Here is a 24764-nt window from a genome sequence, read left to right as displayed (position 1 = left end):
TTAAATTTCCGAAGAATGTACTTGTCATTAGTCTACGCATCATCCATATATGCAATAGAATCGCATCCCACTTTCCACCACACTATTGCAGAACGTTTCAAAGAAACTTATGTAAATAAAAAAAGAACTAACCCCCCCTTTTACGAGAGAATCAGAAAATATCTCTCTCTCAATAATATTCAATTCCCAAAATTTTTTAATCAGACAAATACAGTTACTCCTCCGCCCTGGACCTTTCCTCCTGCAATATGTGATCTAACTCTTTCTAAATACAATAAGCTTGATACCCCCCATGCAACAATTAATCAATCTTTTCTCAACATACTTGCTTCTTTCCCAGATCATTGTTATATTTATACAGATTCATCTAAGACTGCTGATGGTGTGGGATCGGCAGTTGTAGATTCAAACACTATATTACAATTTAAATTATCTTCCACTTGCAGTATTTACTCTGGAGAACTATATTCAATTCTGCAAGCCATCATTCACATTCGTACTCAAAAAATTCCAAAATCTGTCATAATTACCGACTCTCTCAGTGCATTACATACGATAGAACAGTTATATACAAGTAATCCTATAAGTATTTTAATAAAAGAACAATTACATTTACTGAAGAACACGATGCAGCAAGTAAGCTTTATATGGGTTCCATCACACATTGGACTTCAAGGAAACGAAAAAGCAGATTTCCATGCCAGAGAAGCAATACACAGTGCGTCTTCAGTGTTAGTGAACTTAGTGCCTGTTTCCGATTACAAACCATGCCTTAAAGAAAAAGTGTTAAACAAATGGGAAAACGAATGGAATCTTTCACAATCATCTCTACACACAATAAAGCCCTCAATTGAACCTTGGTGTGAGATAGACCTAAATCGCCAGCTGTTTGTGAAGCTAAATCGTTTACGCATAGGGCATAGCAGACTTACTCACAGCTACCTAATCTCCAAGTCAAATCGCCCTATTTGTGACCTGTGTAATTGCGACATCAATGTAACACATATATTAATAGAGTGTCCTAAATATCTTAATGAAAGACAAAAACACTCCATACCTCTCAATATAAAAGCAGCCTTAGGATCACACTGTAAGCTTACGCATTTGTTTAATTATTTGAAAGACATTAATGTTTTAAACAAACTATAACCACTGTTAACATTTTATAAACCCCATTCTTAATTTGTAAATTATGATATTGTTACCTAAATGTGAACTTATGTAATACCTAATCAAAATGCTATTAGATTTAAGTAACCATGTATCAATGACAGTACAGCTAATAACCCAAAGTGGTTGATGTTGATAAAAATAAAAAAAAAAAAAAAAAGATGGAAGGTTTAAAATTCTGTGATCTTTGAAGTAACTTCTACAATGTGTTGTTCTTCTGAGGCCAAACAGATATCTTATTGCTCTTTTTTGTAATTTGAAAATAACATCGAATTGGGCAGCTGTACCAGAACCCCAAAAAGGCAGATCATAACGAAGATGTGACTCGAACAAAGAAAAATATGTTATTTTGGAAGATGCTAAATTGAGTTCATTCGAAACAGATCTTATAGCATAGCAAGCTGAAGATAGTTTCTTCCTTAACAAATTAATATGGAAGGACCATTTAAGGTTGCTGTCTAAAAAAATACCAAGAAATTTTACAGAATCAACAGTACTGATCTGGCTGTTATTAAGAGGTAAAGGTTGAAGAGCTCCTTTATAAGATAATGCTACTGTATTATCTACGTTAAACGAGAGTAAATTAGGGTCAGACCAGGTTTTTATGGTAAGTAGATCAGAAGTTATAGTAGCATGAAGAGTTACAATATTTGAGTTGCTCCAAGTGATACTGGTATCATCAGCAAAAAGAAAGATTTTTCCATCGATTTTTAAACTAGTGATGTCATTAATAAAGGTAAGGAAAAGTAGAGGACCCAATACGGATCCTTGAGGTACCCCACATACAATGTGTTTGAGACTAGAGTCTGTATCATTTGCTCTAACCAGTTGTTTCCTATCATCCAAGTAAGATTGGAACCAATTCAAAGAAATACCTCGAATTCCGTAGAAATTTAGTTTTTTTATCAAAATGTTGTGATTTACACAATCAAAAAGCTTTGGAGTAGTCCCAAAAAACGGTGGCAGTGTGAAGATTATTGTTCAGTGCATGATAAACCTCATGTAGTACAGAAAACATGGCATCGGTGGTACATTTATTGGTTAAAAAGCCGAACTGATTTTGTGATAAAATGTTGTTTTCAATAAGAAAGGACATAAGTCGGGCTCTTATGAGTCTCTCAATAATTTTAGAGAGTACCGGTAGTAGTGCAATAGGTCTATAATTGCAGGTATTAGATATTTCACCACCCTTATGAAGAGGAATAATGATGGCAGTCTTTAGGCACTCTGAAAATTTGCCTTTCTCAAAAGAATCATTAATCAGTGAGATGTACACCCTGCTGAATATTTATTTCCTCTGACAGGGAGCCTTCTAGTTTTATCCTTTCCATTTGACCCCAGTATAATCTTGATGTTATTTGAACATCTTGATAATCAATGTTTAGTTTTTGCACGATAGTTTCCCGTGCTTAACATTGTCAAAAGATTTAATGTAGTCAATGAAGCAGACATGCATATCTTGATTGAAATCTTTGTATCTCTGTGCCAGTACATTAAAGGCAAACAGAGTGTATAAGATCGGCTCAGCTTTACCTTCGATCGCCGATAGTAAACACCAAATTAAAGATAAAACGTTATTTCTCTAACAACACACTATACCCGGGAGCCCCCAAATTTCTACTGATTGACGGAGCCTTACTGCGCGACTGGTTTGACGGTTAAACTGATAATCATTGATGATGCTAAATGTTGATTGTTTTGAGTGAATCGAAGGAATCATTCTAAATGTATGTTCTCTCTTGGTGTCAATATGATTTGGGTCATAGTCCACGCGACTAACGAACAAAGGATTTTATTTAGTCAGCAAAATTAGTGTGCCTTAGCCAAAAATATTGTTTATGATTTGCAATAATTAAACTAAATTAGCAAGCCGCACCTGTAATTATACAATAACAAATTACGTTAATGTGATATACGGGGTGATATAACTATTATTTAATATCTGATATGAATGATAAATATTTGAGATTAAACACAGGGCGTCTCTGGTTCCCAAACTATGGTATGTGTGGGAACCAATCCCAAAAATTCTAAAAAGTATTAAAAAAATCAAAAGGTGTGTAGCTTGGTATTATTGACAGGTGTGAGAACCTGTCAATAATTTCACATAAACGTGTTGAACGTTGCTAAAAAAGGTACAATTGTAAAGTATGAGATATGTTCTCATTAATTTGCTCACTATTGTATGTTTTTTTTAGTCTAACGTGAAAAAAATCACAAACGTCGCCTGTGGATCTGCCCATACTCTAGCATGGTCTACAAGCAACGCAAGCAGCGCCTGTGCCCGCCTTCCTTTAGTAGCTCCACTAGAGTACGACCTTCTTCAAGATATCGCTTCCATGGTTCTACATTGTCGATTGGTTCTTTTACATCATTTCGCAGAATTGATCTGCCCTTGCATCACCATGTTCCCTATAACCGGACCAGATTCGCTGCACGAGTTAAGGAACATCTTGATTTATTCCATTAAAGAGGCCACGTTTAGGAAAGTCGTGCAAGCTACTATGGTTAGGGACAAGCATCACGGACCTGTGATAGAGCTTAATAGGATACAGGTAAGTCAAATGTGTGATAGCAATTTTATGCCTTTATGACGACCACATTTTTTCTCTATATACATCAGAAGTAGAACTACATCTTCATTCAATCTTCGCTTGTCCACTGCTGGACATAGATCTCCCTCATAATTTTCCATCTGTTTCGATCGTGTGCATCTTGCATCAAATTCCTATTACAGCGTTTTAGGCACTTACTATGACCCACTCGTAACACTAGCTGTTGCGTTTTGGTATATGTGATTAATTATATTTATATACCGATAGTCAATTCGGCATTCTGTCAAGGCTTCCAACATTTTTTGTTGATTTATGGTGTCGAAGGCCTTTTCATAGTCCACAAATATTAAAGCTAGTGGTTTTTCAGTACATTTTTCTATAAGATTTTTTATTACCAAACCATCACCTATTGGTAGTAGAGTTGCATCTCTTATTATGTCGTAAGAGTTACATTCATATTTTTTAGGTTAAGAGATCTAGATCACGTGGTGGACTGGCTGGTGTAGATGGAATGAAATCGGTGTTTGGACAGATGGTGACCAAATTGCCACTATTAACGTCAGAAACGTTGGCGTTACCTCATAGAATATGGAAAGTCGAATTCGTAGGTAAGTAATAAGTTTATAAAGGTTCTTTAAACCATACACAATGTTAAAACCTTGAGTTACACCCAAAGAAGTTACGGAAAGTCTCAAACGATTTTTCTTTTTTAGAAAAATTACTTTCAATCTAAATAATATGCTAATCAACTATTCTAAATGGGAAATAAACCAAAATTTAACTAAAAAATGATTTTATTAACGTAATATATTTTATTTTATGTTAATAAAATCATTTTTAGTTAAATTGTGGCTTATTTCCCATTTAGAATAGTTGATTACAAAAATGCCACAAGGAAATAGCTTCAGAACAACATAAATAATATGCTTATTAATAATGTATTCCTAATTGTTCAAGTCTCATTTGACCTATAATAACATATCACACAGACAAATTGTGTGAACTTCAATGTTTACATGTTACACTTTGTCGCATTCATGGTACAGAGTGCTCTTAAATCATCTAATTAGTTTTCTAGATATTAGTACAAAAAGAGTAACTTTTAGAATGTTTTCAAGTAAATCATCAAGTAAATCAGGTACTTTTATTTGTCTTTTATTAAATTTACGAACACAAACTATTATATTTTTTAAATAGACCTTTGCAGAGTGACTTTACAGCAACTTAGTACTGTTTGACTGAACAATTTTTTCTTACTTAGAAATCCAATGAAATTTATATAGGTTTGTTCCAACTCGATACAAAACCGTTCTTGAATCGTTACGCGCATGCGCAATAACGAATAATTATGCGCAGTAACACCAGGGGCGTCATTTGGGCGTCCAGGGGGGGGCATTTGCCCCCCCCTGGCCCTAAAAAATGACTGAAATTTACAAAAAATACATCAATATTCATCATAACATCATATATGATGTATAATATATAAGTGCTTGCCCCCCCCAAACAAAATTTCAAATGACGCTCCTGAGTAACACATTTTTCGTTACTGCGCATACTTGTAACCGTTCAAGAACGGTTTTGTACCGAGTTGGAACAAACCTTATATTTAAGGTCATGTGAATAAAAATAACCAATTACAGCAACATTACACCGATAACAGAGCCCATGGGCTGGTTTCACTTCGTTGCTACAGATAGGCATGAATGTCAATTTTAAGGTTTCACATAAATTAATATAAATTCAACATGTCACGATTTATAATATAATTGTAAATTTAAATAAATCGGGACCTCGGAGGTAAACTACACTATGTCATTTCGAGCAACTGTGTTTAGCCTGTGTTTGCAACAAAGTTAGAGCTCTTAGGATGTTAATAAAAATCTGCTATGTCCCATAATTGGTTGAAAGGTAATATGGCCATATTTTAATGATTATAAATTACCAATTTTTATAATCCAACTAATAAAATAAGTGGATTGAGCTGGAGCTTGTTCAAAATAACACCATGTCGACATAGTGTATTTTACCTCCGAGGTCCAGAAATAAATTTGTGCTTGTATTTATTAAAAAAAAAGCAAACAATTTTCTTCCGAATAACCCTCGAACATTGATAAATCCTCAAAAATGTAATAACAATTTTCTCAAGTTTGTTGCTTATTGGAAACAAGGTCTGTTTCCAAGTAACAAGCTTTTGAAATCTGTTATTAAATTTTTCGCACAATTATTATCAATGTCCTCGGGTATTACTACTGATAGGTAAAAGTTTAGTAGGACTAGGAAGGATATAAGTGCATGTATAATGCTAATTTTTTTCTAGGTGAAAGTGTCGATGATTGTGGTGGTGGCTACAGCGAAAGCATCGCAGAAATGTGCGATGAACTACAAAACGGCTCTTTACCCCTACTCATCCCCACTCCAAACGGCAGAGACGAAGCTGGCGCCAACAGAGATTGCTTTATTTTAAACCCACTAGCCAAAACTTGTCTGAACCTCAACATGTTCAGGTAAGTTCATTTTTTACTGTCTCTTCTTAATAATTGAAAAGTACCGACATGTTTTGTACAACTTATGACAAATGAATGAATGAGAGAAAAAAAGTATTTTGAAAGTGTGTAAAATATGTTCCGTTGTTGGTGTTGGGTTGCGTGTGATAACCTTGTTGTCCACGGAAACAAATAAAATAATATTAAATAAAATGTAAAACAACTGTCAATAATATATTTATTTCGATAAAGAGCATGCTTATTTCTCGGAGAGGGTGTGTTTTGACCTTTACCGACCGACCGCTAAGATGTGACTGACTGAATTCATTAATTTTGTCGTCATATGTTTCAGATATGAAGTTAAAGACCCTTAAACCTGTTATTGATATAAGGGACAGGACGATGTAATTTATGGTATTTCGTAGGATACATAAAAACTGAAAGAGGTTTAGGCAATTAATATAAATATGGTTTTGTATATTATGGGCGGAAAAATGTAAATTTTAAATGGAGCCTATTATTTCGTTTAGGAAAAGTTATTAAAAATTAGTAATTAAAAAATAGTAATTGTAGCTTGCCGCTACAAATATTTAATTCCTAGCTGTCATTAATGCCGACAAAAATTGCATTTTCAAATAACGAAAGTTATTGTTCATTGTATTAAATAATAGACTGTTGTTCGATAGTTCGTTAGTTGTAGGTCAGCGAAATTTTGTATACCTTTGTATAATTTAACAAAAATAGCAAAAAAAGTATGTTGATATTTCAATAAACAATTACGGACATGATTTCAGATTTCTTGGTGTTCTAATGGGCATCGCAATAAGAACGGGATCACCTTTAAGCTTAAATCTAGCCGAGCCAGTTTGGAAACAACTAGCGGGCATAGAACTAACGCCCGCAGATTTGACTGAAATAGATAGAGACTATGTACCAGGATTGTTATGTATTAGGGATATGGCTCCGGAAGAGCCTCTGTTTCAAAATTTGGAAATGCCGTTTTCGACTCCGTCTTCTTGTGGAACTGATGTACATTTAAGTACTAGGTAAGTGATATTTTTGTTAAACTACGCTAAATGTGAGCTATATTATACAGAATATTTCATTAATATAAAGGTTAACAGATACAAAGATGAAAATGGCTTAACTTCAAGCGCTGTAAAGTTTTTTAAGCGTATTCTTCCACAAATATCCATATTCATTAAGAAATTAAGAGGTTAAGAGATACATTGAAGCTAGCAATAGTATAAGACAGAGGGATTTTCTGAGCCCTCTCTTCTTCAACCTGATCATGGATGAAATAATAAAAAAGTAATAACGAAAAAAGGATACCAAATGAGAGAGAAACAACTTAAAATAATCTGCTACGGACACGATGCAATATTAATCTCTCAAAGAGAAGATGATTTACAACATACGCTGCACAAATTTAATATAACCTTAATAACTTACTTCTAAACAAATGAAAAACACTGAATTTATATCTTTTATTTTACAAACTACGATATCTAATTTATTTATTACACTAAATCTAATATTTTATCTACATAATTACAAATTCAAAAATATACAGCGCCTGATACATATTAAAGTACACCGACGTATTCAAATTCACAACTGACTTACTAATTCCAAAAACTCCTATTTATACATTATTACAATGTTCCAGAATAAGAAAGATTATTACGGAAGAATTCATCTTATCCTAGAATAACAATCGAATGGTTATTTACCTAAATATCAAATAAGCATTTTCTAGACTGAAAAAGAAATATCGAGGTGTGTACCTATTAGAAGGTCCCCCTTTTAAAAGCATTGACAAACAAATTCAGCAAACAAAAAAAGGTCTGTTAAATTAAAATAGGCCAGTAGCTGAAAACAGTCGGGTGACATATTTATGTCACAATATCATAAAAAAATTGCCAAATTAAAATGGAGCTTCGCAGGCCACAGGCTAACAAAAAGCTGGAACAAATTGGAAGTATGTTGCTCAGGATAAAGATCGATGGAAAGAGTTGTGAGAAGCCTATATCCAAAAATGGACGATAGAAGGCTGAGAAGAAGAAGTCCTTTCTTCCATCATACATAGATATTTTTTTATTCGTTTCTCGTTTGATACAAATGGATCAAATCTCGAAAAGACTTCTTTCATCAATGATAACATTACTTTGTCTTTTTTTTTCACAGATACAAGAGGATAACATTCGAAAATCGACTGGAGTACGTCAGGCTTGCCTTAAATTTCAGGTAAGTTTGTATTCGATTCCAAACAAAACTATTTTTCTACGGCCGTGCTAAAAGAGCCACTTTCACGCACGCATTTCGTTTCCGAAAGTTGCACTTTCCCGCACGGCGTGCGGGAAAGTAAAATATCTTGTTATATGGCATTATAATATATTAGAATACATACATGCAATAAACTAATATTTAGATATTATTTACTAATTTATTTCAAATTTATTTTATTGCGTTCATGTTTTAATGAAATTAGCGATGAAATAAAATTATTTTGACATAATATTTAAGTCAGATCAGTAGACAATTACAATGGTTTTGAACCGTCGTCATGGAAACCAATATCGTCGTCGTGGTAACCCATTATATTGAAAGTTTAGTTTTGACAACCTTGTCAAAGAATTAATTTGTGTATTTTCACTTCTAAATAAAAGTTGATGCAACTCTATTTTTTGTGGCTTTTTCCCAAACGTACGGCCCTAGAAAAAATATTGTTCCTAACGCATGCGGAAAGTGTCTTCCCCGCACTTGACTGCTTGTCCGAACTCCGCTATCGCGTCGTTCGGGTAACAAAGTATCACTTTCCGCACTAGTTAGGAAAATAACTATTCTAAATAAATGAATTGAAAAGAAAAGTACTTTAAAAGCGAGTAAAGTATTTAATTTCTAGCTAAACGCTTTTGTCTTACAAAGCCATCTTCAAAGCTATGGTTAACATTTAAAAAGTACCACTACAAAAGAGAAATCCTGTTGTTCAAAATTGGAACGATTTTTTTTTTCTAAATAAAAAGAAAGTTAAAAAAAATCGATCGATGCTTTCACCCGTACCATAACCAAAGCTATTAACGTGCTGTCTTTTAATGACTTTTTTGTAAACTTTTAAATTTTGAAACAAATATTTGTTGCGCATTTTGAACAAGGGGTCCCTCTTTTGTAGTGGTACTTCTTAAATTTTGACCATAGCTCTGAATATGGCTTGGTAAGCCGAAGGCGCTCAACCAGGAATTAAATACTTTACCCACTTTTAAAATACTTTTTTTTTTCAATTCATACAAAACGTCTTTTGCAAAAATGATTTCTAACTGTACTTTTTTAAGATTGCACGAATTTGACGAACAAGTTAAAGCTGTGAGAGACGGTATGTCGCGGGTGGTTCCGGTTCCGTTGCTGTCTCTTTTTAGTGGATACGAACTAGAAACCATGGTTTGCGGATCACCTGATATACCTTTAACACTGCTTAAGTCAGTAGCTACCTATAAAGGTGAGTAATGTGTTAAAATTTTGTTGTACCACAACAATATGCAAAAATAATGATTATTTGTGTTCACTAATCCTTTATCACTTTACAGTGGGTAAACTCTTTTAGCGGGTTCTACACATAGACATAATAATGATAGACAAGGCGCACTAAGCAAAATAGAGTAACGCGCGGGCAGTCGATCGGTGGTGTATCTATCTGGTCTATCTCTTTTTACTAAGCGATCCCGCTCATATAACAGACACAGATGGATAGACGACGCAAAGTGAATATTGACCAATGACCTCCTTGATATCGGCGTTACAACACCTCGATGGAAGAATGTATTAATCACAGCCAAATCCCATGTATTCATTCACAGCCGAATGTATTAATCATGTAGTTATGCCAGGCATTTTTTGTTGGTTTATTTAACACATTTGCTGACACGTCTTCATATGCAGACACTTAATTCTTAGGTGTCTGCATATGAAGATGTCCGCGAATGTGTTAAAGAATATAGGCGTGGTTTACATGTTTTTTTTTATTTTAGGAATCGACAGCAGCGCTCCGCTGATCCAGTGGTTCTGGGACGTGATGGAAGAATTCACGAACCAGGAACGATCCCTATTTTTACGCTTCGTTTGGGGTAGAACGCGTCTTCCTAGAACAATCGCAGACTTCAGAGGCAGAGATTTCGTCATACAAATCCTCGACAAGTATACGCCCCCCGACAACTTCCTACCCGAAAGTTACACATGCTTCTTTTTGCTTAAAATGCCTAGATATTCGTGCAAGGTAAGGTTTAATCGTGTACTATACGACAAAGTCTATTCTTACGGTTCTTAGACATTGACAACGGTTGCCTACTCCGACTGTGGTGGGGAGACTTAAATGTTTGACTTACGTCACAAGAGTACACGAGCCCATTTTTAAATTTGTTGCGATACAGGCCAGGTATAGGTAGTGTGGCCAAATTTATTACCTATTACATATTTAAACTCTTACAATAAATTATAGAAGTAATTCTAATTCACATAATCCTAGCTGACCTCTAAGGACGGTATGTATTCAATAGTTAATCAAGTATTGATGGAAATTGAGTATAAGCGACAAATTTTCAGTGTAAAATGGAGATTGAAGTCCTAGATATCCGTAAATCTTGCATTAACCGTTGGATAAACGTGAACAACAGGTTCTGATTAATTTTAAGTACCAAACCACCAAAATATCAACAGTTTTCCATAATTAGGTATTATGTATAATCCACTAACATCTTTATTTCATAACTATCTTTACTATTTTCCATACATCAAAGACATAAAAATACCGATTAATTATATTATGATTCAAATTACTGTACTCTCGTGACGTAATCACGGGCTTAATGTTCATTGATTAGTCGGAGTAGGCAACCGTTGTAATTGTCTAAGAAACATGAAGTCTAACTATGTTTTTGTTGTAGCCTATTTTGCATCAAAAATTAAAGTACGCTATCCACTTCTGCAAGTCAATCGACAAGGACGAATACGCACGCGTGGCGATGACAGGAGACTTGGCCGTAAGTTCAAGTTCAGATGCGGAGAGTGACCCAGAGATGGACAGCAGTCACTAAATTGTATTTACCGTCCAATTTTATTAATAATAAATGTATGTTATGTTTATTTGCTTGCGTTCCGAGACAAATCAATGTTGTTTTTGGTTTTATATGAGTTTTGACGTTGTAAACGTCACTAATCAGCACCTGCGTCACTTGTCATACGTCATCGGTCACTGCGCGAACGAAGCTTTTTCAGTTATCAATCGTTTGCGTTGGCAGAACCGTCTTTATTTGTTTTAAAATAAAGTATTATTTCATAAATATACATATTATTTATAAATTTGACCATTATTGTATTATATATAAATTATTTTTACTGTTATTGAATCTCTATAGATTATGTTGACATTCCCCTCGAATTTAAATCATTGTCAATTGATATTTTTTACTCACTAAATCAATAAAGCGATTGCATATTTTGCTACATTCACGAATTTGCTGTATAGATCCTACATTTTGGATCGCTGCACATACTATAGGTATCTGCATTACTTTTTGCGTTATAAATGTATTTCATTTTATATATGTAATTATTGTACTAGTCATCATCTAATAAATTGATATAGATAAAGAGTTTTTGTGTATATTTTCTGTACTTGTTGACAGGAGTGAAACAAGGGACAATTCGTAGACTTCAGACTAGCCTTTGACTGAATTGGAAGAAAAAAATGATTTAATGAAAAGAAAAATCAAGATATACCGGCAAAACTAATCAGATTAATAAAAATTATTGCAGATAGATATAGAGATACGATAACTACAGAAGAAGGTAGCAAAACACAATAGAAAAAGGAGTACGACAGAGCGATTCCCTGTCAACCACACTGTTCAACATAACAGTAGAAGGAACAGTCAGAGGCCAGCCCCAGCGGAATTGATCGAACTATAGGCCACTATTCAACAGAAATAATAGTCTATTCGCTGTGTGCAAGTACTTGGAGGGGATACGAGAAACGATCGTGCGCGAATAGCGGAGAAATATTGCAGCTTTCTTAAATAATTCATATTGTCAATTGAAATATTGATATGATATGCAATTATTAAAGTGAATTTAATAATGGTATTTTGCTTGTAGTACAATGTTTACCTTTTAATAACATAACCTCAATCTTACTTTTTCTTCTTATTCTTTTTGGGCTATGACCTTCACAATTATCCAGTAACCAGGACTAATATAATTAAAAGTGCTAAAAACAGTGACTGATCCAGCGGAGATGCCCCCCCCCCTCAAACCAAGTTATATAAAAAGATTATAAAAATATTCATTTATTTTTCATAGAAATTTTGCCAATCGGCCTCCCCTCTTGACGATACTGGATCCGCCACTGGCTAAAAATGTTGCCGAGCTATGAAACCAGGTGTCGCTTTTACGAACTTGCACGGTCCCAATACAGATCACATAATTCTTATGTCATGAAAGATTAAAAGAAGCGTTAACAATTCTTGGCAAAAAAAGTACGAAGAAGAGGTCTAAAATTAACGAAGGAAACACAACTTATCTAATCTGCTCTAGAAGAGAAATATCTACGCAAGAATCGATTATTCGCCAAGTACACGCGTTGTTTGAACCCGGCTTAAGGGAAGTGGCGAACTAACGAAGCGAATACTAGCAGACAACAAAATATACTGGAGATGCCATAGGCTAATGAAGAACAGAACTTATCGAAATACAGAACTGAAAAGATGCAGAGTTGCACATGCACAGCTAAGACAATGTGCCTCACAGATAAAAAAAATATTCGAAAGGAAAATCCTCAGAATTATGGGCCCGATAAGTATGAAACGCGCAGATATTTGAAGACGAATGCACCATGAAATGAGACATAATGAAGAGAGAAGATATAGTTAGATTTGTTAAAGTGCAGAGACTGAGTTGGCTGTGACAAATAGCTAGAAGGAAAACTGACTTACTGATTAAGGTCACCAGAGAGGGCCAGAGGGAAATCACAAACTGAAAGACCAATGAGGAGACCCATAGAGAAATAGGAAGACCAGGATATGAGAAATATTAAAATCCTGAAAGTGAGAAATTGGAGGGACCTACGCACAGATCGAAATAAGTGGAAGTAACGAAAGCCAACTCATACAACAAACTTTGACAATACAAAAAATAATGCGGAGTGATTCACCGCAATAAGTGAATCAAAAAGCTCAAGTAAGAGCAGTAAACATTGCGTCAGCAATGGAAAGGCCTTGATGATGATGATGATAGATTACAGAATGCTATTTATGTATAGTTAGATCATAAAATATTCAGGTTTTTTAAATTTGACAATTCCTCTCCCTCAATATCCCAAGCATTTCAAGTCTCATCACCACAACAGATCTTGAAGGCTGCCATACATTTGTATCAACATTGTAAGAGTCCACTCTTTCCAATAGGGCTTTTCATTCACAGTCATTTGTTTCGAGCTTCGGTCATGTATCATATAATATTAATATATCTACGTCATATAACATTGATACAAAGGAAAGATGTATGACGTAGATATATTAATATTATACTACACCTGACAGAAGCTCGAAACAAATGAAAATCGATGAAAAGCCCTATATTTCAATAACTGATGATTATCGCCTTTTTTGAAGCCAATGAGCCCAAAGATTTTTCACAATTGATAATTTGTGCTCTTAAGGTTAAATGTGAAGACAAAAAAGTTCCTCAGAGTGTCAAAGTCATTCAGATGAGTGATTTGTTGATTTTCATTTAGGCTTATCAACTTTAGGCTTCAAGTTAGAAGAAAAAATCCACCATTAACATGTTTCCTAAGATATTTCAGGATAGACAAAAGATGTCTACATGCAGTTTTCGCCATTTTATTGATAATTCGAAGTATTATAAGTACAGTAGAACCTTGATTATCCGTGCTATGATTTTCTATTTCGTAAATTGCATTTTTGAGGTTTTATCAAAATATTGTCACTGTAAATCACTCGACGGAAACTGTATACGCGAAGAGGAAGACTCATAATGAAAGATTTATTTTTTCTGTTGTCTTTTTATGGTAGGGCTATATGTATGGATATACGTACATAATATGTATTACAATAAGAAATAAATGATCAGATTATCCGTGCCAAGTTCCGGTCCCAAGGAGCACGGATAATCGGGGTTCTACTGTACTTTGATTATTAGATTTCATCAAAATTAAAACTTCTTCATTGCTGCAAACACAGATGTTTAAGTCTTAGCTTCGTTTAGTTGTGAGGGTTTTATCCAGGGTGCGAAAACGTAAGAGTGTCAGTGGTAGTGCTGAGTTACTAAATGAACTATTTAGTATGTGGTACCAGCCAAGTGGGGTTTGTTCAAGATTGTCACTGAATGTGTTAATAAGACAAAACTTTTCAAAACTCATTTAAGAGAAACCAGAGTTAATAATAATAGTCTCCTGTTTTATACCGCTAATGCAGCTTTGGGATTATAACAGGGTAGGCTGCTATATCCAGGGCCTACGGTACACAAGGAAGGTAACAGGGCCAGTGCTACACTTCAACCGCTTATTATTACCCCTGGTTTTACCCAAGGTACTCTTATTCAGATACTTTTAGTCAGGCTGGGGCCTATACACATTTTTAAAAATGTCTAGTTGGTTCTCAGACTCCGGCCTACCAGCATGCAAGTCAGAAATCCTACCAATAGAAACCAGAGTTGCATCTGTCCACACTTAAAATCTTCAAGAATTTCTAGATCCTTAACGCAGAGATTGTAAATTACAAAGTCTGAAGAGAAAAAGCCTTTTATGGTGGAATCTCTTTACTGGAAAAATATATCAAATAATATTACAATAAAGTGAGATTGCACTGTAAATAAAGGCATGTTTTGAATAAAAAACTCACTTTTCACTACCAGGCAAAGAACTTTTCATCTTGCCCTTGTATACAACATCAATTTTATTGAGTCATTACATATGTCTACAAAAAACATTGTATCTAAAAAAACTTATTAAGCATTGAGATTTTAAGTTTTATTAAACATGTACATAGTTATAGAGTAACATTACGGAATAGACTACTAGACTAATTTTTTGGTGCCTTGGGTTTTGATGGTTTCAGTGAGAAATAGGCGATTAGGAGTCCAACACTGGCATATGTGGCTAAGGCAACCTGAAAACAAAAAAAAATTAGTTCTGAAGCATTAAACAGTCGAACCCACTTATTAGAAAACAAATGTTTCTACTAGCCACCAATAAGTGGTTATTAGAATAATCCGGTTATAGGAATATTTCTGCTTGGTAAGAAGTCTATTCCAATAAACGGGTTGTACTGTGATACTTCTTGGGTTTTAGTTTATAACTGAATATAAACGCCTCTCAATTGTTATTCAATAAGTAAATTAGATCTTTTGAACTTGACAACCCTTACTCACAGAGGTATATATTAACACATTGAATGCCATAATGTATATAACATGACGGCTCTCTGTGATTCGTGTGGCCCTGTAAGTAACATGAGTATGAATCATATATGATTCGCACAGCGTTCACCGTGTTAACATAGAGTGAGCCTAAAATCCTTCCTGACGATAAGATCTCTTTGACTGGTTTGTGATATAGGGCTTTTCATTCACAGTCATTTGTTTCGAGCTTCTGTCATGTGTCATCAAATATTAATATATCTATGTCATATGTTATTGGAATACACGGTTATTAGACTTTATTACAGTTGTCTTGTCCGACGGTGGTGGGGAGACTTATATTTTTGACTTTACGTCACAAGAGTTTACATTCCCATATTTTTAAATTATTTTCGATCATTGAATGTGTGTTATTGTGTATATATGTGTATTATTTGTGTTATTATGAAATAATAAGACAAATAGTACACATTTTATCTTATACCGGGTGGTGAATCGTAAAAAGGGCCATAGGAAACTCAATGTAAAATTCTGAATTGTTGAATTCCTGCTTCCCTAATTATTCTACATCAAAAGTCATGAGAGAATATTTGTAGAGAATTGAAATCTGTATTAAAATCAAAAGTTAAAATTGTTCTACAATTTAAATGCATTCCAAAATTTTGAAAAATATGATACATTTGCCACAATAGGTATGCGTGTAAAAGTAAGGCCACACGTTACTATTTAACTGACAGTGCTCACACCATTGACTGAATAAAAAAATCTTTATTATTAATCCTTTCTCCGCAACTGAGGGTATCTTATCAACTGTATTGTTTTTAAACAATAGATGATAAAATAAAAATATTGACAGTTCAAAAATGTGAACATTATTGCATTGTGTGTGGCCTAAGTTTGGGCTGAAAACTAAAATGTATTACATTTTTACAAAATTTTGGAATACATATGTTTAATTATGTAGACCAATTTTAACAGTTATTTCCAATACATATTTCAATCCTCTTCAAATAGTTTCTAATGTCTTTTGATGTAAAATAATTATTAGGGAAGCTAGAATTCAACAGTTCAGAATTTTACATTGAGTTAATGCAAAACTTTGATGCATGTCAAAATTCTCAATGTGTTTTAATTGTATTCATTTTTTTCGAATCCTGAGAAAACTAATTAATATTTTTGAAAAATTTAAACTCAGAATGAAAGACTACATTATTACCGAGGGCTGAAAGTCCCTGAAAACTTCTATAATGTTTATTTTAATAAGTTACAGGGCTGAAAATAAAAGAGAAGTGTGATATTTAATTTCAAATATTTCATTCTATATAATCTGCTTGTTTATTCTAAGGGGCTTTCCGCCCTCGGTAATAATGTAATCTTGCATCCTGCGTTTAAATTTTTCTAAAATACTTGGTTTTCTCAGGATTCGAAAAAAATCATTACGATTCAAATAACAGTAAACTCTCGTGACGTAATCTCACCGTTAATGTTCATTGGTTAGTCGATTTAGACAACCGTAGTAATGTCTAAGAACCGTGATTGGAATATACAAATACTATACGACAAGTGACAGAAGCTCGAAACAAATGACTGTGAATGAAAAGCCCTATCTCATTCTAGCACATTGTATCGAGAAACTAAGATGACATTAAGTGTGAGGATAGGCACGGAAGGGGAGGACTACTGTCCCAGGTTTACTATGCAAAGAGTGAAACGGCACTGATCCAAAGAAAAAAGATGGTGTCGTCAATTTGCTCTGAATGACACTCAGTCTATCATTATTTAAGTATATGCCCTTACTTCACTACATTTTTATTAATTTACAGCCCACAGACTAAAAATATAAAACAAAAATAACTACAAAAACCCCCAAAATTGATCAGCCTACTAGGTTTTTTTGAATAAAAAAACTTTGTAGACACTTTTACTGCAAAAATGTTTATAATGCAAGACTAAATCAAAAAATAATTTCTAAATTTATTATTTCTTTGATTAAATACTAATAAATGCAGTGGTGTCATCGTGTGGGAACGCGTGGGAACGCCGTTCCCTCACTGGTTAAGAAAAGAAAAAAAAATAATAGAGAATTTAGGTTTTGTAAACAAAAATTAGCAGTGCGTTCCCGCACTGCTAATTTTGCCATGACACCACTGAATAAATGTATTATTTACCAAATTATATAAATTACATAACCCATTTTTCTTACTTACATTTGCCCTTCCTCTCATGGTAGAGCCATTGAAAATTTTGCTCATACCGGTTAACTTTGAAGCATCAACTGAGTCTCCAGCCATTTTCTGTAAATTATAACAAAATTTTATATTTTTTACTTAAATTTGGAAAATTTTCTTACCGTGCCTTTTTCTAAAACAAAAAATCAAGTGGGTAGTGCGGTGCGGCGTGAAGTTGGAGCGGATTGTGAAGATGGAAGATGGAAGTGAGACTATGACAGTTGACTTTGACAACACATTAATTCGGTTTTTCAGTGTTGTACTCAGTAAAAATTTAATTTGTTATTCCTCAATATTATCACAAATTTCTCAATTATTCTCTGAACTTATCACTGTAAATTTAAAATAAACAATCTAAACGATTTAAAATAAACATCAAGCCGAACTCTCCTTTTTTCTTAATCGTTTTAGACCGGCCCATACTGCAATGATTACCAAAATTGTAGCTATTGAAACCTGAAAATTCAATTGTAAAATAGGTGGATCTTTGACACAATATATAACACTTACATGAGCTCGACCACGAATAGTTTCATTATTAAATACTTTTTGGATTCCTTTGTAACACTCGTAAAATTGATTTTGGAAGTCTTTCATTTTCGAAATTTGGAAACTATCAATTTTCAAAACTTTCAAAATAACATTTAAACGTCATAATTTGCTTTTTCTAGTTTTAATGGTAATCTGTTAGTTAGTATATTATTATACTTTTATGGTAAAATAACAACTGCAAAAAGATATGAACATATTTAATTTTAATATAACATAATATAACAAGCAATACAACTGTTTAGTTTAAGCATAAATAAATCAAATCACTCTGGAGCTTTTTTCTTCGAAAATTTGTTGTACAAATATGCACAACATAGAAAGGTAATCGTAGCCAGAGACACCTAAAATTGAAATATTCATTCCAAGTTTATTCTGCCATTTTGTAACTTACATTTGCTCGGCCTTTGATGGTTTTGTTATTAAAATACCTGCTTAGTCCTTTTAGATTTGGATCGTCGTAAGGATCATGTCCTTCTGCCATTATAAATCAATATCGCTCAATATCATAATATGACATAAGATGTTTGTTATTTTAATAATAATTGCTATTCGACAGTTACATCTTTTTACATCACTTCAAATTAGAGTACAATAATAATTACAACATTAAAACAAAAAAATATTTATTCATATACATTTTTAATTAATAAAAAACAATATTGTGCGTTTTTTTGCGAGGTTTTTCTAATTCCGATTTATGAATTTTAATAATAGTTCCGCCACAGTATGTTACGCCTATGGTGAAATTGTTAAAAAAGTAGAAGAGTTAAAAGTATACCCAATGACCATAGAGTTATATATTAGCATAGAGAGAGTGTCATTCAGAGCGAAGTGACGACACCATCTTTTTTATTTGGATTAGTGCTGTTTCACTCTTACGCATAGTAAAGCTGCTACAGTTGTCCTCCTCTTCCGTTCACAGTCATTTGTTTCGAGCTTCTGTCATGTGTCACATAAAATTAATATATCTACGTCATACGTTATTCGTATTACCAATGATATAAACCAAAGACGTATGACGTAGATATATTAATATTATGTGACATATGACAGAAGCTCGAAACAAATGACAATCGATGAAAAGCCCTATATTCACACTGAATGTCATCATAGATTTTCGATACAATGTGTTAGAAAGAGATGCAGCAAACCAGTCCATGAGATCTTGTCGTCAGGAAGCGCGGAAGGTAGGCTCCCTCTATGTTAATATATACCTCTATGCCAATGACGTCATTGAAATCCATATTTGACATCACCATGATTCATGTCATTTTTTATGTCAATTAAAAAGTAGGGTTATATTTACTGAGAATGTTTTGAATTTGAAATTCGTATAAATATAATTAGAAATGGTTAGTATTAAATTATATTATTTATATTATGATAGAATGATAACGATGATGTCTTATTTTTTAGTCTGCAATCTTTAACTTCCAAAGTTTATTAATAGTGGCACTCCTAATACTGTGTACGTGTACCTATTTGAGAGCCCTTTTCCCCAGTATTCTTGACAAAAATAGGACAGGGTATGTATTTAACTTACTGTATATATGTTTAGGTCTGGAAAATGTATATTTTTTGTTTATTAAATAAAAATCCAGGTATTTTTTATGATGGCACTAATTTTATCACATACGTTTTCCTGCTTCTTCTTCTTCACGTGTCATAATTGTCTTGCATTTGATCAGAGTTCATTCACGAATATTTTTTAACCAAGTATCTTGTTTTTTCCTAAATTTTCTACTATGTACATTGCTTTCCTCTCGCTGTATATCCCAGATAAGGTATTTTCGGTTGTTTAACAGTCTTTCGCAGTTTCCTATCTTTGTTGACCCTCCTGATTAGTTTTTTGCTGTCCAAGGTATTTTCAACATCTGTCTATGAATCTACATTTCCATGCATGCTTCAATTCTGTTCATGGCTGATACTTCCAATGTCCACACTTCTGCACCATATAAAAGTACAGACCAAACATAGCACTTAACCATTCTTTGCCATAGTTCTAAACTGATGTGACTATTGCAAAGAAATTACTTCATTTTCATAAAAGTAGTTTTAATCATTGCTATTATGCATTTTCCTGTTCTTATAATTAATTGCAGTGAAAATATGATTGATCTATTATTAATTCTATTAAAGACAGTTCATCTTTATTTATCTCTGAAGATCCCTGAGAGTATAAAACATACATAAGGAGATGATGATCGCCTCTGAACCAAAATGAAACAAACTGTCTTTCACTTTCTCAATTTACTCTAAACGGAACAACTTTTCTTTGGAGTTTTTACCTAGACGAATGAATGGAAGGTAACTGCACATTGTAAAGTCCCTTTCGTTTGCCTTGTGAATTGTAGAAGGCACATATCGTTGGCATAGTGTGAAAACCTCGTATCTCATTTTCTTTGAAAATTACATTTTGGTGGTTTTAGTTTGAAAACCTTGTATCTCACGATTTACAACTGTTAGAAAAAATCCAAATAAACTAGACTATTTTCTACAGCCGAAAAAAGAAACCACATATATCAATTGCTCTCTTGACTTAGTGTGAATACAACGTATATTTATAACCAAAAATTTGGTACTTAATTTGGAGTGTTTGTTTAAGATATTCGACTTGGAGAAATGTTTTTTGACAACAAAAGATAGTCCAACATATAGAAACATTTTATGAACCTTAAATCAAAAGATTCGTACTGTATCAACCTAGTGTTTGGAGGTGTGCAATAAGCTATGAAAAATGAAAACCTCGTAAATAATCATAAACACAACCTCATTTTAGATGAAAAACATGTATATCAAGATTCATTGCTAAAAAGAAAGCTCATAAGAAATTTAAAGTGACCAGGTTACCTCAAGACTATAATGAATTTTCTAGATTGAGGTCGATATGCAAGTCCTTATCAGGTCAAGCATACAATCAGTTTGTAGCAAACGTTGAACATACACTTCCTAGTAACATTAAAAGCTTCTGGAGGTTCGTAAATTCTAAAAGGAACAATAATAGCATTCCGAACACTTTAAACCATAATGGCCAAACCAGTTCCGATGGTCCTACCATAGCCAAGATGTTTGCTCAGTACTTTGCTGCAGTATATAGTGAGGACGAATGTCCTATTCCAAATAGTGCAAGGGCTAACACTAGTTTCGACATTACTGGTTGTGACTTATCTATTTCAGAGGTATATATCAAATTATCCCAGCTAAACATACATAAGGGTCCAGGGCCTGATGGAATCCCACCCAAGTTACTGAAATACTGTAGTTTTAATCTTGCTCGTCCCTTATTCTTTATTTTTCAAAAATCATTACAAACGAGTGAATTCCCTCCCGTTTGGAAAGTTAGTTTTATATCACCGATATTCAAGAATGGAGATAGAAGCGGGGTACAGAGCTACAGACCTATTAGTATCCTTAATACTATACCTAAACTATTCGAGAGTTTAATATGTGACAAAATTAAGCCTACTATACAAAATGTAATCATTGAACAACAGTATGGTTTTGTTATGGGGAGATCAACTGAAATGAACTTGTTAAATTATACCTCCTTCTTAAATGAAGCATTGGAAAGTAAACAACAGGTAGATGCGATTTATACAGATTTTTCCAAGGCATTCGATAGAGTCAACCATACGTTATTGTTACATAAGATCGAACAGTTGGGTTTCTCTGATCCTCTGCTTAGTTGGATTCGAAATTATCTATTAGATAGAAGGCAGATAGTTCGTATTAAGAATTATTTCTCTAATGAAATTATAGTTACATCGGGTGTACCTCAAGGCTCCCACTTAGGACCTATCCTTTTTAATTTATTTATAAATGACATAAATAAAAGCTTCAATTTTGCTCAATTTCTTCTATTTGCTGATGACCTTAAATTATTTCACATAATTACCTCTGATTTGGATCACTACAATTTGCAATCAGATCTTAATGGTCTTGTGGAATGGTGCTCACTTAATGGTATGGACTTAAATGCAAACAAATGCCATGCTATAACTTTTACTCGACTAAGACACTTTGAGAATAATTCTTACTTTATACGGGACACTAGGTTACAATTAGTTGACTCAGTTATAGATCTGGGTGTTATTCTTGATACTAACTTAAATTTCAACCTACACATTAATAGCATGGTTTCTAAGTCATTAAAGATGCTTGGCTTTGTTAAAAGATGCAGCTATGACTTTACGACTGGTCGTTCTTTAAAATTTCTTTATTGTTCTTTGGTTAGACCACATTTAGATTATGCATCATGTGTTTGGTCACCTCAATATAACTGTCATATTAATAAAATCGAACAAGTTCAGCGTAAATTCTTACGTTATTATGCTTATAAGATGCATCTCACTGGTCAAAGTTATGAGTCTTTACTGCAAATTATTCGACTTGACTCATTACAGAGTCGTCGTCAACATAAAGATCTTTGCTTCTTATATAACTTAATTCATGGTCATAAATTCTGTATCCCACTTTTAAATAAAATTGGTCTACATGTACCTTCAAGAACCACCCGTTCTGTGACCACCTTCCACGAGGTCATTAACCGCACAAATTATAGTTCAAGTTCCTATCTCTCTAAAACTCTTAAATTAGCAAACACATTATCTCCGCAAATTGATTTCTTTGTGAACGACTTTACTGCGTTTTCCACACAATTATATTTATACTTAATTTAATGTTCTAATTTCAAGACTGATTTGTCAACTACTGTTATTGTCTTTGTTCTAGGATAAGTTGTATTTGTCAATTTCAAAATGTTCTAGCTCTCAATTGTTGAATGAGAGCAAGTAAGTTTATTCTTTATTATTGTTTGTTATGTATTTACCAATTTTGTATCTACTAGATCTTATTTTTCTAATTTGTGTGACATTTTAATTGTAAAAAATTTTAATTGTATCATGTACTAATGGACTTCGGTCCGTAAATGAATAATAAATAAATAAAAAGATATACGAGGTTATCATAGTTACTTGGGCAAAAGCTCTATATACTGCAAGGATATTTACGTGTTTTTCATAGTTAATATTTGTATTTCCAATTTAATAGCAACATTTAACACTTTCAGTTCTGGGCCAATATCAGATATTTGTCTCAATGTGCTCAAATTAAAAATACGTAACAGTAGTTTTTGTTTTTAAATTATATTATGCAGAAAATCAGTTTTTTGCCTCTCCTGGAAAATTGTAATTTAATGAGATACGAGGTTTTCACACTAAGCCATCGATATTGATGTTTCATTTCTGTTCTAGTTTACATTACTCTGTTTCTTTTTAGGGTCGTTAAATTCTTTTGGAAATGTGCAAGGATAGGGGAAAGAAAGTCTCCTTGGATATCAGGGCTTTGTGTAATTATGGCAGGTTCTATTTTATTTGTAAATTAATATAAGTAATAACGTTCAACATGGATTTATTGTAATATAGAAAAATAATACACTATACATCTGGTCTTTTCAGGATAACAGATGATAAAAATGTTTTCAGTGTTAATATTATTCTGTAATAATTTATATTTTATATAGTAAATTTTACATAATGTTGTGTTGTTTTCAATCATAACAAATTTAAGGGGACTTTTACTTTTTAAATAAATCGTTTTTTTATGTAAAACATTCCTTAGTATCACAGAAATATTGTCCTAAAATTTTATTAAGAAATTTGACATGTAAACGAAGTTAAAGATGTATTTATAACAGGGTTGGCAGGTTTAAACCAACATGCTTAAAACCTTGGTTTAAACCAACTGGTTTTTTAAAAAAAGAACCTGGTCTTTTTATTTAGCCTCCAAACTGGTGTTTTTATTTAAAGCTTTTAATACAGCTGCTGCAAATGAAGAAAACTAAGAGAAATAAATTCTATTTTTTTACTTTCGAACTTAGTTATTTCAAATATTATTACGTTTGAAGATGTTTTTTGCCATATTAATTTTTTGTGTGTGTAAATAAAAGTTCTTAACCCTTTGACTGCGGGAACCTCATCCCGCTCGAGGCACTTTAGGTGGGCGGTTCACGCCCATTTATTCAGAAACCATCTGATGACATTATATATTTTATATTTTGTTTACGTTATATTTTGTCTATACGCAAATAAACGCTAACCGCAGCGAAGCGGTTAGCCTTGTTGCATATATGCGTTTCCCGCACATCTCGTGCACTACTGAAATTACGCAAATATGCGGTTCCCGCCGTGACCCGTCAAAATAGCCCCGACAAAACAGATCGCACACAAAATAGCCCCGTGCAAAACAGCCTCTTATAAACAATTACATAATTATTTATACAAGGTGTCCAAAAACTTTTTGAAGTTATACTTCTTTACCGGCGATAGAGGGTGATTTTTTATATGTTAAAA

General features: G+C 33.4%; 3 protein-coding genes across 4 annotated transcripts in view; 2 read left to right on the top strand and 1 right to left on the bottom strand.

Annotated features, from left to right (window-relative positions):
• Positions 1-11853, top strand: part of LOC114333943 (E3 ubiquitin-protein ligase HERC2) — a 127675-nt gene extending 115822 nt beyond the window's left edge. The window contains exons 45-52 of the mRNA XM_050652219.1: positions 3369-3725; positions 4192-4333; positions 6043-6229; positions 7003-7254; positions 8396-8455; positions 9541-9704; positions 10234-10478; positions 11146-11853. Of these exons, the coding sequence (XP_050508176.1) occupies positions 3369-3725; positions 4192-4333; positions 6043-6229; positions 7003-7254; positions 8396-8455; positions 9541-9704; positions 10234-10478; positions 11146-11295 (1557 nt within the window). The 3' untranslated portion in view covers positions 11296-11853. The remainder of the gene's footprint in view (positions 1-3368; positions 3726-4191; positions 4334-6042; positions 6230-7002; positions 7255-8395; positions 8456-9540; positions 9705-10233; positions 10479-11145) is intronic.
• Positions 11854-15230: 3377 nt separating this feature from the next.
• On the bottom strand, positions 15231-18271 carry LOC114333553 (ATP synthase membrane subunit K, mitochondrial-like). 2 transcript variants are annotated; one of them, XM_028283445.2, is made up of 3 exons: positions 17985-18271; positions 17842-17928; positions 15231-15384 (listed from the first exon to the last, which is right to left on the bottom strand). In XM_028283445.2, the coding sequence occupies exons 2-3, from the start codon at positions 17923-17925 to the stop codon at positions 15298-15300; spliced, it is 171 nt and encodes a 56-aa protein (XP_028139246.2). In that variant the 5' UTR covers positions 17926-17928; positions 17985-18271; the 3' UTR covers positions 15231-15297. The 2 variants fall into 2 exon arrangements, with proteins under 2 accessions (XP_028139246.2, XP_028139254.2); XM_028283453.2 differs by having other exon boundaries at positions 17990-18014.
• Positions 18272-19616: 1345 nt separating this feature from the next.
• On the top strand, positions 19617-23952 carry LOC114333543 (protein kish-A). The gene is made up of 3 exons (XM_028283435.2): positions 19617-19766; positions 19831-19940; positions 23692-23952. Exons 1-3 carry the CDS (start codon positions 19764-19766, stop codon positions 23795-23797), a joined length of 219 nt encoding a protein of 72 aa, XP_028139236.1. The 5' UTR covers positions 19617-19763; the 3' UTR covers positions 23798-23952.
• Positions 23953-24764: the final 812 nt, after the last annotated feature.

Source organism: Diabrotica virgifera, chromosome 5 (genome assembly GCF_917563875.1).
Source record: "Diabrotica virgifera virgifera chromosome 5, PGI_DIABVI_V3a".
Taxonomy (NCBI): domain Eukaryota; kingdom Metazoa; phylum Arthropoda; class Insecta; order Coleoptera; family Chrysomelidae; genus Diabrotica; species Diabrotica virgifera.
The sequence above is the reverse complement of the archived record's forward strand: the minus strand, read 5'-3'. Positions and strand labels throughout refer to the sequence as shown.